The sequence below is a fragment of the Rhinopithecus bieti genome, unplaced genomic scaffold (genome assembly GCF_001698545.2).
Source record: "Rhinopithecus bieti isolate Rb0 unplaced genomic scaffold, ASM169854v2 scaffold_2205, whole genome shotgun sequence".
Taxonomy (NCBI): Eukaryota; Metazoa; Chordata; class Mammalia; order Primates; family Cercopithecidae; genus Rhinopithecus; species Rhinopithecus bieti.
In genome coordinates, this window is record NW_016803673.1 from 975,106 (window position 1) to 991,352 (window position 16,247).

The 16,247-nt window shown below is 56.1% G+C and overlaps 1 protein-coding gene across 4 annotated transcripts in view; it reads right to left on the reverse strand.

Annotated features, from left to right (window-relative positions):
* Positions 1 to 10,904: 10,904 nt before the first annotated feature.
* The window catches only part of COL5A1 (collagen type V alpha 1 chain), a 162,424-nt gene continuing 157,081 nt past the window's right edge, over positions 10,905 to 16,247 (reverse strand). For all 4 annotated transcript variants that reach the window (XM_017848837.1, XM_017848826.1, XM_017848819.1 and 1 more), the window contains one exon: positions 10,905 to 13,287. In XM_017848837.1, coding sequence (XP_017704326.1) covers positions 13,141 to 13,287 — 147 coding nt within the window. In that variant the 3' untranslated portion in view covers positions 10,905 to 13,140. The remainder of the gene's footprint in view (positions 13,288 to 16,247) is intronic.

Below are 16,247 nucleotides of genomic sequence, written 5' to 3' on the forward strand. Positions count from 1 at the left end.
CACGCATGTAATCCCAGCACTTTGGGAGGCCAAAGCAGGCAGATCACGAGGTCAGGAGTTCGAGACCAGTCTGGCCAACACAGTGAAACTCCATCTCTACTAAAAATACAAAAATTAGCCAGGCGTGGTGGCGAATGCCTGTAATCCCAGCTACTCAGGAGACTGAGGCAGAAGAATCGCTGGAAACCAGAAGGCAGAAGTTGCAGTGAACCGAGATCATGCCAGCCTGGACGAAACAGCGAAACTGCATCTGGAAAGCAACAACAACAAACAAAAACAAAAACAAAACAAAACAAAAAAACACCAGTGAAGTCTTTGAGACACTTGCATTTTAATGATATTTCAAGCTTTATATGGGAGGAGTAAGTTTCTTGACAGTGGAATTTTAGCATCCGAGGAAACTCGGGGGTATGGTTTTGTGAACCCACTGTGCGGGATGTACCTTACTTTGAGTACGACCTGGCTGGGTTGACAGCAGAAGTCTGGGAAGCCTAGCAAATCCTGCCTATTTCAAGCAGCAGCAACACCTGCGCACTTTCTAGAAACACATGTTCTCGGTGCTGCCCCCTACCTACTGAACCAGGCCCTCAGCGGGGAGGGGATTGAGGGGAGCTGCAGGGGGACCCTGCAAACTGTTTCAGGAAACCTTCCAACAGGCTCTGAAGCAGGCTCAAGTGTGAGAACACTGTCAGCCCTTTCCAGGGGCTCCCAGGCCCTGCCCTCTGTCTCCACAGGCTCCCCTGAGGGTGAAGGAGAAGCAGCTGTCCCGACCTGAGACAAACCTCTCTTCTTTTAGTTCAATCTTCTCTTGTCACCCAGCTCCAAGCGTGGAGCCCAGATCCACACCTTCCATGCCCACCATGAGCCTGAATGTGGAGCTTTGACGAACGGTGCCCCCCTCTCTCTGCCTACGCTCATCAGAACCAAAGCCTTGGGCCAGGCTACGCTCCTGCTTCAATATCTGCCCTGCCGCTGTCTCTCAAGAAAGTGCAGAATGAAGTGATCACGACTGACTCCCACTAGCACAGTCTTTATTGTGTGCCCAGCACTGATCTAAGCGACTCTCATGCCTGGCACAAAAGTTGGGTGGGCAAGGCTCCTCCAGGGAGATGAGGCAGAGCCACGGGCTCGTGGGGCCTGCCCTGCCTTGGGGAGCATGCGACAGGAGTGGTGTGTTTCCAAGAAGAGTCAAAGCCAATAGAACCTGAGAAAGCGGCGTGGCATCTGGCATCAGGACTGTGGCTGGGAGTGGGTGGGAGGCTTGCTAGCTGCACCCAGACCCAGCCAGCCCCGTGGAACTCCTCACTCCTGGAATGCCCCCCGGAGGGAGGAACCAAGCTTAGCAGGGCGGCTTTCCCTGGGCTGAGGCAGACAGGCAGGGTCAGGGGTGGGGAATTCATCCTCCCAGGCCTGGGTCAGATCCACTCCACCCGGGATCTGCGTCCCTCCCCAGAGCCTGCTGGTGCTGCATGGGCAGTGGGAGCTCAGGAGGGGCACAGCGAATGCCGGACGGCCCTAGTCCCAGGCCCACATCGACCTCCACCTGCCTCGCGAGCACCCGAGGGCATGGCTGCCTCCTCCATGACATTTGCAGTGGGACAGGGTTGGAGCTGGACCAACGTGGACTGGTGGCGTGTGGCCCAAGCTCCCACCCTGGTTGTCTTGGCTCCAGCTATGAAAACAGGGGCTCCCTCTACCCCACGGGGGAAGACCACCTCTTCTCATTTTGTGCTCTCATCTTTTGGAATCTGGGAGAGAGGTGCAGAGGGTCAGCCCCAGGACCCAGCCTCCAAGTGCAGAGGGCAGAGGGGTGTTCCATGAATAGCATTCCATGCAGACCTCCAACAGACAGACAGACAGACATCACAAAGGCATACTTAAGAAAGGTATCCAAACGGCTTCTTCGGCCCATCTCCACGTTCTACCTTCTTGTGGAGGGTAAGATCCCACCTCTTCCTGGAAGCCTGTCCTGAACACTCCGCCTGCTTAGAGCAGGCTCGGCGCTCAGCCTGGGGGCCTGGGGGTTCCTGGCCTCTGAGTGACTCTTGGGGGGTCTCAGTTGTGAGTCTGGTCTCTTTGGGTGTACTTGAGGTCATCACAGGCAGGACATTCTCTTCTCTCAAGATACTCACTCGACAACCAGGGCCACACACCCAGCAGGTTCTGGACACTAAGAGACTATTCTGTGATCAGTGGCACCCTGAGATCCCCTGGCCAGCACGTGGTGAGCAGCACTGGTGTGACGGAGTGCATGACAGTTGCTGGGGCCCTGGAAGAAAGCATTTCCCAGCCATTAACTCAGCTGGCCCTGCAAGCTGTGGAAGCTTCGTCTTTTTTGTGGATGAGGAAACCAGGCAGCCGGACATCTGGCTTCCGACCTATCCCATGCATGAATGGTTAAGAAATATACTTCAGGTCCCAGACTTAAGGAGCACTCGGGCACCGACACTCACACCTCCTGAACGCTGAGCAGGCCGACCGAAAGCTGGCACCGCTGCTCCCCAACTCCCGCACCCTCAGCCTTGTGGAGTCCCCTCCCCTTGAATCCAGGCTGGGCGTAGTAATTTGCTTCTAACCCACAGAATATAGCAAGGGACATGGTGCATCCCTTCTGTGATTGGCATAAAAGATGGTACTTCCATCTTGCTGGCAGACTCTCCTCTTGTGGTTGTGATGGAGCAGGTGGCTGTGCTGGGAGGCCCGCATCATAAAGAACTGAGGGTGGCCTCCAGCCAACAGCCAGTCACCACCTGAGGCCCTCAGTCCAGTGGCACTCAGGGCCCCGAATCCTGCCAACCGCCGTGAGTGAGCTTGGAAGTGGAGCTGTCCCCAGATGAGCCCCGGATAAGCCCCCAGCCCTGGGTGACACCTTGATTGCAATTTTGGGGCAATCAAAATTTGCCTTGATTATAAATTTGGGGCAAGGTGACACCTTGATTGCAATTTGGGGGCAAGAGGGATCCCAAGGCAGAGACCCCCTGAGATGTTTCTGGATTCCTGACCCTGGGAAGCTGTGAGATGATACACAGGTACGGTTTTGAGCTTCCAGGCTTTGGGATCATTTGTCATACAGTGGTAAAGGATGCAAGCACGGAGGAGGCTGCCCTTGTATGGTCAGTCGCCCACCTTTAGGAAGTCTTTGAAATCATCCCCACCCTTATAAGGAGCATTCAGTCTAGTCTAGTGACTTCTAGTTTTAAAATGAGTTTGAGAGAGTCCCAAAGGATAGTGAGATTCTTGCTCTGTTGAACATGTCAGTTCTCAACAGATGTCAGGGAATTCGGCTTCTCCCAAACCTACGTGATTTCCATTTGTCAATTTGGAAAGAAAAAAAAGCAAGATGTTTGGGGCAGAAAGTGCATGTGGCTTTTGTGGAAGTATTCACTCCTGGGGTATTACTAGAAAGGGATGTTTTCCAGGCTGGGGTACAGAAACAGTCCCCAGTCTCCAAGAGAGGCTATGGGTCATTACAACCCAACCCGAGTCGAGCCAAGGCAGCCTGCACGTCCTCCCAGCTTGGGCTGGGAGGACAGGAAGAGGAGCAAGCCCAGTCCCTCCAACCCCTGCCGGCTTCCCCAGGCTGAGGGCGTGATGGGGATGGCCCACGGAGCTGGGGAGTCTCTCCCAGGCCTCAGAGTCCTTTGGAGACCTGACCACACTGGGAACACAGGCTGTGTGCCTGAGCCTTGTATGCCTGGAGGGGCTCTCCTGGGGGAGCACTGTACCCTTGAACACCGCTGGCAGGTCAGGATGGGCTTCACCGGGCCCCTGGGCAAGGATGACGATGCTGCCTTCTCACCTTGCAGGCTGCCTTGTCAGGGGAAATCTGGACAAGCATCTATGCCTCCCACGCCTCAGTGGTCACCCCAGGGCTGTGGGACCTTGTCACGGGGTCTGCTCCTCCCATGTGCTACAGTTGCACATCCAGCACCCTCAGACGGCCACATCACCTCCCTGGATGGCCCTGCCTCGCTTCGGTTGGATCCTCGGCCTGTTTCTTCTCCTCTGTTGAAATTGTCTTCATGACAAAGTCTCATTTGTGAGATTGTTGGATCAGAATGAATGGCCCCCTTTCATGTTCTGGGTAGGTTTCATTATATTAGAAATATTTAAATCTGACTCCCACATCTCCATGCAGTGGTCTGTTTCCTATGACACGTATGTAAAATATGTGCTTACGTTTTATGTCTGCATCTAAAGCACCCACTGTTACATGGGCACGCCTCCAACTCCATCTAAAGCACACACAGTGCTTTGTGTGCACACCTCTAACTTCATCCAAAGCATACAAAATGATACTTGTGCACACCTGTAACTTTAACGCATACATAACGCTGCATGTGCGCACCTCTAACTTTATTCAGTGTGGTTTCCTGGATCCCTCTTCAGGAGGTTTTAGTATTTGACTTCATGCAGCTGCAGGCCCAGCCTGCTGTGGGCTCTGACGGGAGACCCCTTCCTGCAGAAGTGCGGGTGTGTGGGGACAGGTGGGGCTATTGTCTCCATGCAGCTGAAGTGAAGTGAGCTCCAAGTGCAGCCGAGCAGAGAACCCTATGGGGTGGGGTGTGGGACCTCAAGCACCGCAGGTTCTACCTTCTAGGCTTAGAAGGCCTAGAGGTGGACCTAGAATGCGAACTTTCAGGGGGCTCCCTGGGCGACTCTGACAGGCAGCCAGGTTGGGGACCACTGATGGGCAGACACCAAGAAACACCAGGAGCATTTCTGCTGAGTGCAGGCCTTGTCCCATCAAGAACCTGTGGCTCCCCTGGGGGGGGTGTGACCCCACGCTCACTGGGGGGTGTGCTCCCGTGCTCCCTGGGGGGTGTGACCCTGCGCTCCCTGGGGGCTGTGACCCCGCGCCCGCTGGGGGGTGTGACCCCGCGCTCCCTGGGGGGTGTGACCCCGCGCTCACTGGGGGGTGTGACCCCATGCTCCCTGGGGGCTGTGACCCCGCGCTCCCTGGGGGGTGTGACCCCACGCTCACTGGGGGGTGTGCTCCCGCGTTCCCTGGGAGGTGTGATCCCGTGCTCACTGGGGGGTGTGCTCCCGCGCTCCCTGGGGGCTGTGATCCCGCGCTCCCTGGGGGGTGTACTCCTGCACTCACTGGGGGCTGTGACCCCACGCTCCCTGGGGGGGTGTGCTCCCGCACTCACTGGGGGGTGTGACCCCACGCTCCCTGGGGGCTGTGACTCCGCACTCCCTGGGGGGTGTGCTCCCGCGCTCACTGGGGGGTATGAGCCCATGCCTGTTGGTGATGAAGAGGTGAAGCTCCCCAGTGGGAACAACCAGGACCCGGCCCTGGGAGGCATGGATTCGGGAAGGCCCTGGAGGCCTGCATGAGGCAGTGAGAGCTAGGAGGTGGTGTCCACACTGGGAGCTGGGCCCACACAGCGGGCACAGGGGGTAAGCATCAGTGAAGTTCTGGGGGTCAGGCAACTGCGCCCGCCCGACAGCCCTGGAGCAGCTATGAAAGCTTCCTGCTCTCCCCTCTTCCCCTTCTCCAACCGACTCCCGAATGCAGACGCTCCCGGCCCTCCTGGGCTGTCAGAGTCTGGGGACATTCACTAGGACAGCCCTGGGCAGCTCAAAGCAGCACTTTGGCCTGGCACGGGCCAGCTCCAGGGACGCCCCTACCTTCCTCCTCATGCATGGATGGGGTTTCGTCACCAAGACATCTGCAGGACAGGAGCGGGGCCACATGGCCAGAGTGCCCCTCCATTCATGGGTCCTACGTGCAAACGGGCAGACAGGAGCTCTGAGCCGCAGATTCCACGAGGCCACATGGGGCACTGGTGGTGTCTGAGCCTGGGTCGCTGAGGCAGCTATCCTCAGCCCATTCTCACCAGGCCACAGCTGTCAGTGGGGAAGTGTGTGTGCACGTGTGTGTGTGTTCCTGTCAGTGGGGAAGCATGTGTGCACGCATGTGTGTGTTCCTGTCAGTGGGGAAGCATGTGTGCTCCTGTGGGGGTCATGCCTGTGGCCGAGCATCTTCTGGAATTCTCTTCTCCCTTCCGACCGCCTCTTCTCAGCAAATCCCATCAACCCCACCTTTGAAACTCCTGGAGCTGGAGCGTGACCCGCTCTCATGGGTCTGCGCCGCCCCCCATGCGGCTTCCCTCCCCGTCTCTGCTCAGGCCACACCAGCCCCTCCCGCTTCCCCTCCCTCTCCCCCTTCCCTCTGGCCTCTGCCCTGTTGTTCTCTCTCCTGCAAGGTCCTTCCTGCCCACGGGGTTCCAGGCAGAGAACCTTCCCAGCAGCCCTGGTCACCTGGGAGAGCACTTCAATCCTCACCCCCCACACACTACACACCCCGTACACACAGGCACACACAAGCACGCACACCACATACACAGGTACACACCATGCACATGCAGGCACACACACTATTACACATGCAGCACACACCACACACAGGCGCACTCCCCACAGGCGCACACACCACACACAGAAACACACACCACACACACAGGCACACTCCCCACAAGCACACACATAGGCACACACCACACACAGAAACATAACACACCACACACACAGGCACACCCCATACACAGAGGCACACACACCACAGCCACACACACACTATACAGATGCAGCACAAACCACACACACAGGCACACACACCATATACACAGAAACACACACACCACACACACACAGGCACACCCCTCCACAGGCACACGCACACACACACCAGCACACACACCACACAGGCACACGCACAGACACCACCCCCACACACAGGCATACACCACACACACACCATACACACACAGGCACACACACCACATACACAGGCACAGCTCCCCACAGGCACACACACACCACACACAGGCACACCACACACACAGGTACACACGCACCACACACGCTTCACATAAACACAAATAGCACGTGCCAAATACACACACCACATAGCACATGCACACACATGTGCCATACACACGTGCCATACACACATGCACATCACACACACACACCACACATATGCACATTGTCTCCTCCCCTTTACATTCCCTCAGGTCTCATTCCTCTGGGCACACCTCACCCCTGCCTTGTGGGTCTTGGTCAGCCCGTGTCCCCTGGAGTGACATTTCCTTGAGGGTGGGTTCTCCCTTGCTGCTCCCACCTGGCACACAGCAGATGGTCAATGAACTGCCACTGAAGGAATGGAAGAATGAATGGATGAATGAAAGAATGGATGGATGGATGGATGGATGGATGGATGGATGGATAAATGATGAATAGATGGATGGATGGATAGATGAATGGATGGATGGATGGACAGATAAATGGTGAATAGATGGGTGAATGGATGGATAGATGAATGGATGAATGAAAGGGTGAATGAATGTGTGAATGGACGGATGGATGGATGGATAAATGGTGAATAGTGGGAGGAGGAAGGCGAGGAAGGCAGACTGGGGGCATGCACCCCCGCTCCAGGATTCCTTCTCCCCAGGAAACTTCCCAGAGCTGCCACCTACAACCTCGAGAAATCATGGGACTCCCCTTGCATGACGGGTGCGAGGGGAGTCCCACAACTCTGGGTCACAACTGTGCCATGGCTCAGCCGCCGGCCTCCCTGTGACAGAGAAATTGGTTGGATCTCAGCCCTCCTGGGCCCCAGCCAGCCAGGTTGGCTGAGAGCCAGGGGTCTCTATGCACATCCACATAGAAGCCCACCCGTGGCTCACATGGAAGCCACTGCCTGAGGCGGGCTAGGATCTTGGTGGCCAAGGGCCCTGGCAGGCAAGGAGGTTCCCTCACCCCACACCTGGAGCCCAGGGGCCCAGCTTTGCAGGGACAAGGCCTCTTGGCAAAGCCTCTGTACCCCGCCAAGCTGCTGTGCACACATTTCCCCTCCTGCCTTCCTTCCTCTCGGTCATGCTGAGGACACCCTTTGGGCCCAGGGCACTAGTGCTAGGATAAAGGGGGCTGAGGGACATCTCTTCCGATACAGGAAGCTTGAATTCCCGCTCCGGATGGCAACTGACAACCTGCTTTCTCTTTCGTGGGGATAGACGTTTTCCCTCATCCAGCAAGGATCAACCCAGCCCTCTGGGAATGCTTAAAACGAAAGGACAGTGACACCCACTCCTGTTGGGGCTTTCCACGCGAGTCCCACTCTGGGCTCATGAGACGCAGTGAGCGGCGACACAGCCCCGGCCCCAGCCTCCGTCTTTCTCACAGGGACGCGGTCGGCAGGGAGCGGATCTCATCTCCAAGGCTGAGATTGGGGACCGGCACCCTGTCTTCAGGAGACTCAGCCCAGGCCAGGACATGTTCAGATGCTTGCTGAGGAAATCGCTGGGTCCATGACGGTGGGAGGCAGAGGTGTGGGGGCTGAGCCCAGCTGCTCTGCTCACGTTCCTGGGGACACTCATTGTGAACACTCATGGGGCACCAGGCCCAGTGCCGGACCTCCAGCCAAGCTTGCAGGCAGGTGCTTTTATCAGCCAGGCTCTTAGGGGTGAGGCGAGGCGCACAGAGGAGCCAGGGGCGGGCCTCACTTGGGAGCCTTAGCCTTGGTTGCTTCACTTGGAGGCTGAGTTCACAGTGCTTGCCTCAGATGAAGCTGGCAGGTAGCTGAGCTCTGTGCCTGCAGGCAGCGGGGAGGAGTCGCATTGTAACCCCCTGGATGAGAGTCACTCTGTCTCCAGGGCACCCCCAGCAGGACCTTGGCTTTCCCCTGGCCTAGCCTCACTTAGCTTGTCCTGGAGCTTGACCCGGGGAAGAGAGGGCCCTCCAGGTTGCCGGCCTCTACCTGGGTGGTGCCTTGAAATGAAACTCTTTCCAGTCATCTCCAGAGCCAGTTGCAAAGGGAGCATCTCCAGAGGCTGCACCCAGGAAGGGGCTTCTGCCCTAGCAGAGCATTTGCCAGTCTCTCAGCTCCTGGGAGGCTCCTTCCTTCCCAGGCTTCCCTGCCCACACCCTCGGGGCACTTCATAGGAGAGGGCAGTCCCTGCAGGCAGAGCAGACCTTGAGCCTCCTGCTGCCTGGGATGGTCAAAGGGTCATTGTGAGTCTGAGCCACCGACTCCTCCAGACCAGGCTGGGGCCCCTCTGCAGGAAGCCTCTCTGGAGGACAGATCAGCTGCCCACCTGTGTGATTCTGGCCACTCCACCAGCAGGCACCACGCCGACTGTCCGCCCACCTGCCTTGCTCTCTCTCCCGCTCTGGATGCGATGGCAGGGACCTTCAGACCCGTCACCCTTTGACGACTGCGAGCGTCTATTGCCGGAGTCACTTTTCACTTTCCCAACTCAAGTGCATTTATTAGGCGCCATCCTAATCTACTCCAGGATTTTAAGAAAGGGATGGGCTGCTCAAATTCATGACGACTGAGTTTTAACTGGCGTTGTGTCCCTCAAGGCGTCTCTCAATGTGGTATTTAAACAGTTGATGTCGTGAAACGGTTGCCTCTTCCAGCCCTGCACAGCCTTGATTCGTGGACCGTTTCCTTTTGTTCCTGGCTCTTTCCAGAGCTGGTCTGCCACGTAGTACCTTGCCACAGAGAGTCCAGGCATCCAGCCTGCCCATCATCATTTCATGTCGAGCCTCCTCCCCAAGGGCTGCTGGCTATGAGTTCGTAATCTACCTCTGAGCTATCACAGTGATCAAACAATTGTACCCAATGTTCTGCCTGTGGATGACATGGGTCAACAGCCTCCCATCCTCTCACAACAGCCCCAGCTTCCCCGGGCAATGCTGCAGAATACCCTTCTGTTGTGAAAGTCGCCCCATCCTTAGGCACCTACACAATTCAGGATCACCTAGGTCATCGGCTCTCCGACTTGAACGTGCAGCAGTTGCCCAGAGGCCTGCTTTCAGATGACTCAGCCCTCTCCCAGAGCATCTGAACCAGCCGGTCTGGGATGGGGCTCAGGAATCGGCACTTCTAACAAGGTGGTGCCATTGCTGCTGGTCCCCGGACCCCGCTGGAGACCCACTGGCCTAGGTTCTTCGGCAGTAATAAACAGTCCCTGATATCAGTGGCTTTAACAAAGCAAAAATGTGCTTCTGCTGCTCCTGCTACCAGTTCTCACAAGCTGGCAGGGGGCTCACTCAGGGAACCTGCTGGTGATGCAGTCCCTCCATGAAATGTGGCAGGTGCTATGCATGAGGGCACCACACCTTCAGACCGGAAGTGGCGAACGCCATGTGGGCTCAAGGTCACTGGCTAGAACGAGCCTCATGCCTTCCCCGACCCCTAGTCACAAGGAGCCAGGGAGTCTAAGCCTGCTACACAGTTGGAAGGGCAGTGCTGGAGAGCTTCCAGAACATTCCTGCAGGGCGCTAACTGCCCGGAGTGAAGAGTGAGGCCAGTACACGGTGGTGTGGACGCCCAGCAGTTGCTGAAACTCACCTCTTGGGCTGATGCCCAGCCATGTTCTAACATCCTCCCAAGGGCACGAAGCTGTTCATGCCAGCCTTGGCCTCTCCTGAGGGACAAGCTCCACCTAAGGACGGCCGGGGTCATCCCTTCCTTTCTCCAGGTGGCCAGTGTGGTTATCTTCAGAGCCCCTAGCGTCCTGGGACTGTGTGCAGTCCTGTCTGGGAGGGGCCTGGCCACCCTTAAGAAGACAGCCACTCACATCTGTTTAGGGTGGAAACAACCAACTTGATTTATTGAAAATCTATTACAATTATTCCTTTGTTACACAGGTTTAGAATATTTTAAGGTATCCTTTCCTGGGCATTACAGTTAAAACTTACGACACGTCTACCGGATTTTTTGAAAATGTACAATGCGTCATTTGACATTGTATTTCAAAGGGCCTCATGTCCTAAAATCTTTATCTTGGGTTTTTTTTTTTTTTTTTTTTTGGCTTACCATTTTTTCTTTTCACCAGCGTTTGTCCAATTATATATATTGGGAGGAAAAAATTACACCAAAAGAATTTCTGCAAATATAAGAAGTAATTTTATTGCAATATACTGTGGCAAGAGTGGTCTGGGGAGAATGGGACATATTTTGAAGTTCAGTACAAATTATAACAACTTTGAAGGGACCACAGAGGAAGCAAATGACAGCAGAAAAGGACAAATTGGATGGGATGAGAAATGAAAACAGAATCACATGACCTAGACGCAGTCCACGGGGCGTAGCGGGGCAGTCCTCGGCTATGGCTTTTCTTTTGAAGAGGTGAAGGTGACAGTCATTGGCACATGCTGGTATTCTGGGCTCCAGAGACTCTCCAAGCCAGACTTTTCTTTGGCAAGAGCAAGACTTATTTTCCAGGGAAATTTGGAAAAGCCACGTTGGCGGTATTGTGTTCCTCCTGGGTGACTTGGTTGTGGCTTCCTAAGCTGGAACTGCGTTCTGGTGGGGTGGGGTGGGGACAGCACCAGAGCCCCGCGGGCTCACCCCGAGGGCCCAGCCTGCGTTTCCCACAGTGGAAGGAAAAGGCGCTGCACCTGGACAACTTTTCACAGTGAAGAGATCGCCTTTCCAGGCTGCCCCTCGGGTCCTCCTGCCCACAGACGGCAGCCCCCCAACCTCGATGGCCAGGAAAGGGTTCCCCAAAGGGGACCTGACCCGCCCCGAGCTCTGGAGCTGCTGACGCTCGCATCCAGGACATTTGAGATGGGAATCCGAATCGGCTACTTGGAAAAGAAGTGCTGCAGGCAGCCCTGGAGAGACTCATGTAGTTCATTGTACATTATTCCATCTACCGAGGCAGCACATGACACGACTGAACGGCTTGGAACAAATACAGAAATGAGCACCACAAACATTCAGGAACCAAATACAATCCGCTATGGTCACACCACAGACAATGCAGGAAGAGGCTTTTTATTGCTTGTGTGTGTTTTCAAATCAAGTAGGCACAACCCAGTCCTCATAACAGCCCTCGGGAGTGGACGCACTGGGGTGGGAGGGCGCAGGAGAGCGCAGGAGGGAGAGTGCTTGGCTATCCTGCCCAGTGGAAAGGAAAGTGACGTGCATTGATCTTAAAGTCCTTGGCAACAGACTGTGGAGGCAATAACAGGATTAAGAAAGCAGGGAGAACGAGGCATGGCCAGGTACCCCGGTGCGCCTTCAAGGAGACCTTAAAACAGATAGCACCACAAGAGAGAAGTGTAAAAAATAAGCACCAATTTTCATTGAGTTATCACCTACAAAAAATGTGGTTTCCCTGCCCTGGACATTCTCCCATCAGGCTCTGCGGGAAGAAAAGCGGAAAAAGGAAGCAAATAAAATTAATCTAAACCTGTGTTTTAGTCTAAGTGCATGTAGAAAAAAGTAAAATATCAAATTCTTTCCCTCCCTATTAAAAAAAGGTCTAGAGTGAATCAAACACTGTCTGAAAAGGGGCACTGGTACCTGCTTTTCAACGGCAGCATCAATTCTTGCTGCCTCGGGTAAATCTCCAATTTATTGCACGTTCTTGGCCAGGGCGGGGGTGGGAGGAGACTTCCTATTTCTAATCAGAACTGTACTGCAACCCAGAATCCATGCCTCGCCCATTCTGTCCGCGGGACTGAGACTGGGTTTCCGTGCATGATTGAAAGCCAGGCACACTTAACATTTATAACAATACAATACAAATATTTACTTAAAACTCACAAAAACATAAGCACCTTTAATCCATCGGGAAGGCACCTGCAGAATGACATTTGGCCTCTAAATGGATCGTGTTGGGGTCGTTAAAACGGAGGCTTTGGTGACGGTGGGATGACCTTTACAAGGCTTACCTCGGAACATTTTTTGAAGGTCAGGGGAAATACGCATCTTCAAGTTGAATTTAGAAAAAAAATACAGTGTCCAAATCTGGCAGTCCCTCCCCCAACCCCTGCCAGCTATTCACGAACAGGATTGGTCAGGCGAGCTGGGGGGCCGGAGGCGTGGCCCCGCTCCCGGGGCGCGTGGGTGTGGACACAGCGTGGGGCGGGCCCAGGCACTGTGGTGCAGCTAGGTCATGTGATTCGGCTCCAGGTGGGGGCGCGGCTCCTTCCCTCTGTTCTCTCCGGGCTGGGGTCCCACGCCCCGCAGTGCCGAGGCGCAGATGAAGTCAGGCGGGAGGGGAGGGAGAAGCCTTCACTGTCCAGGATCAGGACATGCACGGGACACTCACGAACGAACGGCATGCTGAGGTCACGAGGTTGCTCTCGGGAGCCCGGGCTCCGCGGCTCCTAGCCCATGAAGCAAGCTGGCCCCACTTCAAATCCAAATTTCTGTGACGCTTCACCGAAGTCATTGAACATGATGTCCACGATGGGCACCTGCTCCACTTTGGGGGTGTCGATCTCCAGAACCGTCTTCTGGTAGCCTTTCTTGGTCTGGGGAAGAGGGAGACAGGTGGCCGGTGGGTAAGAACAGTAGGGGGTCTTGGGGTTTACCAGTCGCGCCCCCCACACTTTGGCTGGCTCGGAAACCTGGGCTGGTGTCCTGTCTCCCACCCATGGCTGTGCTTGCCTGGGCGAGTGTTGGAGGAAATACGGCTGATCAGAGCATGCACTTAACCCCTGTGGATGTCCCGAGAGTCCCCCTTGCACAGGTGGGAAGGGGGTGGGGTGGGCATCAGCGAGGCGACAGGACCCTCCCAAGGCTTCAGGTGCATCTGGGGCGCACACAGAATCGAAGCTGATCAGCCTTCGCCCCGTGCCCAGTCCAGACTCCTTGTGATACCCCAGGTATTTGCTTCCAGGCAGCCCCCCAGGACCCAGGGCCAGCTACAGAACAAGCAGGGCACATGGGAAAATCAAAGGGAGGCTCTGGGTTAGCAAAGGAAAGAGTCCAAGTTGGCACCGGCAGAGCCTTGAGCCAAGTAAGATCCCCCCTACGATCCCCTGCTTCACACCACCTTAGGCACTCGGTGGGCTGGGTCTTCACCTTCACAAGTATGGGAAGGGGTGGGGACCTTCTACACCCTCTGGTCCAGAGGAGTCGTAGGTAAACTGAGGCACAGAGGGCAGGGGTAGCGCAATGAACCTGACCTGCAGGATGTGTCGGCACCCATCCCTTGCTCAAACCAGCACAACCCTGGGTGCTGGGGTGGGGGATGGAAGCCTAGGAGAGGCCTCCTCCCTCCCAGAACACAGGAGGCGAAGGTGTGAGACAGAACACAGGAGGCGAAGGTGTGAGACAGAACACAGGCGGCGAAGGTGTGAGACAACACAGGCGGTGAAGGTGTGAGAACACAGGCAGCGAAGGTGTGAGACAGAACACAGGTGGCGAAGGTGTGAGAACACAGGCGGCAAAGGTGTGACATGACAGAACACAGGCAGCGAAGGTGTGCGATTCTTTGGTCCCTCCCCAAAGCCACCCAAATGTAACTCCCGGTGTTCAGGGCATTTATTACTGAGGCTGAGCTGGCCCTGCTGTCCTGTCAACTTCCCCCAAGACAGGGGCCCCGGAGGCCGCATCTTTCCCGCAAACCAGGAGCCTGCAAACGCATGCTGGGCAATGGCTTTTGCCACCTCAGACCCAGACCGGATTTACAGTCTCAGCGGGATCTGGGCCTGGGAAGGATCTTCCACTGCCCCATCCCCAGAAGAAATGATCAGATAAGCAAGTCGAGCCAGCCAGGGTTCCCTCCGGGGTGGGAGGCAGTGTCCCCAGGATGCAGCCCTGCAGAGGGCCCAGCACAGGCTCCCAGGCCAGAGATTTCCATAGCAGACAACAGCTCCAGCTCTCCCGGTGTTCCGCTCCCTGACCTATGGGGAGGGCGTGGCCGTGAAGGGCCTTACTCTCCCCGGCTGTGATCTTAATGTTCCCGTTCCCAAGGATGGTGTTAGGAGGTGGGGCCGTTGGATGGGAGCTGAGGAGGTCCTGAGGGTGGAGCACCATGAGTGGTATTAGTGCCCCTATAAAAGAGGCACCCAAGAGACCGCCGCGTGAGGGTGCAGTGAGAAGCTGCTATCTGCAACCTGGAGGGGAGCTCACCAGAGCCTGCCTTGCTGGCAACCTGGTCACAGACTTCCAGCCTCCAGAGCTGTGGGTGACAAATCTCTGTTGCTTATGAGCCACGCAGCTGGTGAGATTTGTCGTGGCAGTGAGTGGACTAAGAGACCCTGAGCTACAGCCAGCCAGCCGCGCCTCTCCCAGGCTTCTGACGCTCGGACACGGAGTGAGATAAACATCTGTGGTTTTAAGCTGCTAAATTTGGGGGGCTAATTGGTTACAAGCAATGGATAACCAATTCGCTTTCTGTGACTCAGTTTCCTCAGCTGGAAAATGGGCACGCCACTGTCATAGACGCACTGTGAGAATGAACGAAGCTCAGCTCCCCTGCATGCATTCCTGGTATTACCCACGAGACTCTCGAGCTTCACGTGCTAATGTCCACTTCTCCCCACAACCCTGCCCTTCTCACACCCCTGCCTGGATAGGAACACCTTTCTCCTTACTGCAGCTGGCTCGGCCTGGAATGATTTTCAAGTTGGGATTGGAACTTCAGAGCGAACGCGAGTTCTCGGGGAGCTGGTTAACCCCATGCAGCTCTGACCCCCGCCCAGAGAGGCTGATTCCGTCAGGCTGGGGTGGGACTCAGAATCTGCATTTTTAAAAATGGGCATCTCAGATAATTCTGATAGGCGTGTTCATGACTGGCCTTTGAGAAATGCTGTCCTAAAGGACCTCACCACAGGGCGCCCCGGGGCTCGACAGCGAAAGCACACGGTTCCACAGAATGCTGAGTGTGGGGCAGACAGCACCCTGTGGCCAGCTCAGCCCTGCAGAACGCAGCTGGGATGCTGCTGTCCCACAAGCCTGCCTGGGGGTGGCCACAGCTCTCCCATGGAGAAGGAGGGCAGGGCCAGTCGCAGCTCTGCAGTGGCTGGGAAGGATGGGTAGGCAGCAGGGCTGGACACAGGATATTCAATGAGAGGCGGCCACCCATACCCTCCAGGGGTGAAGCCCTGGGGGTACTGACCTCCTCACCCTTCCCACTGGCGAGGAGCGAGAGACCACCCCTGCCTGTCTAGGCCTCTCTCCTCAGGCCTCTGCTCCCTCGCCCGGTCCCACTCAAGGAGTCCAGTGAGATGATCAGGCCTGGCTTCGCTGGGCCACTGCAAGGCGGCGCTGTCCTGGGGAGCTACGTGAGCTTGGCGACAGGTCAGGAAGCCAGCAGGGCAGTGCCCGGCCTTTCTCATCCACCCAGGAGGCCGGGCAAGCAGTTCTTCTCAGCGGTGGCATCGGTCACAGCCCTTCTCGGCGATGGCATCAGTCTCTCCCCGGAGGGATGGGCAGCGTTTGCTGAACTGTCTGGTGATTTCAGGGGATTTATGGGACCCCTCTG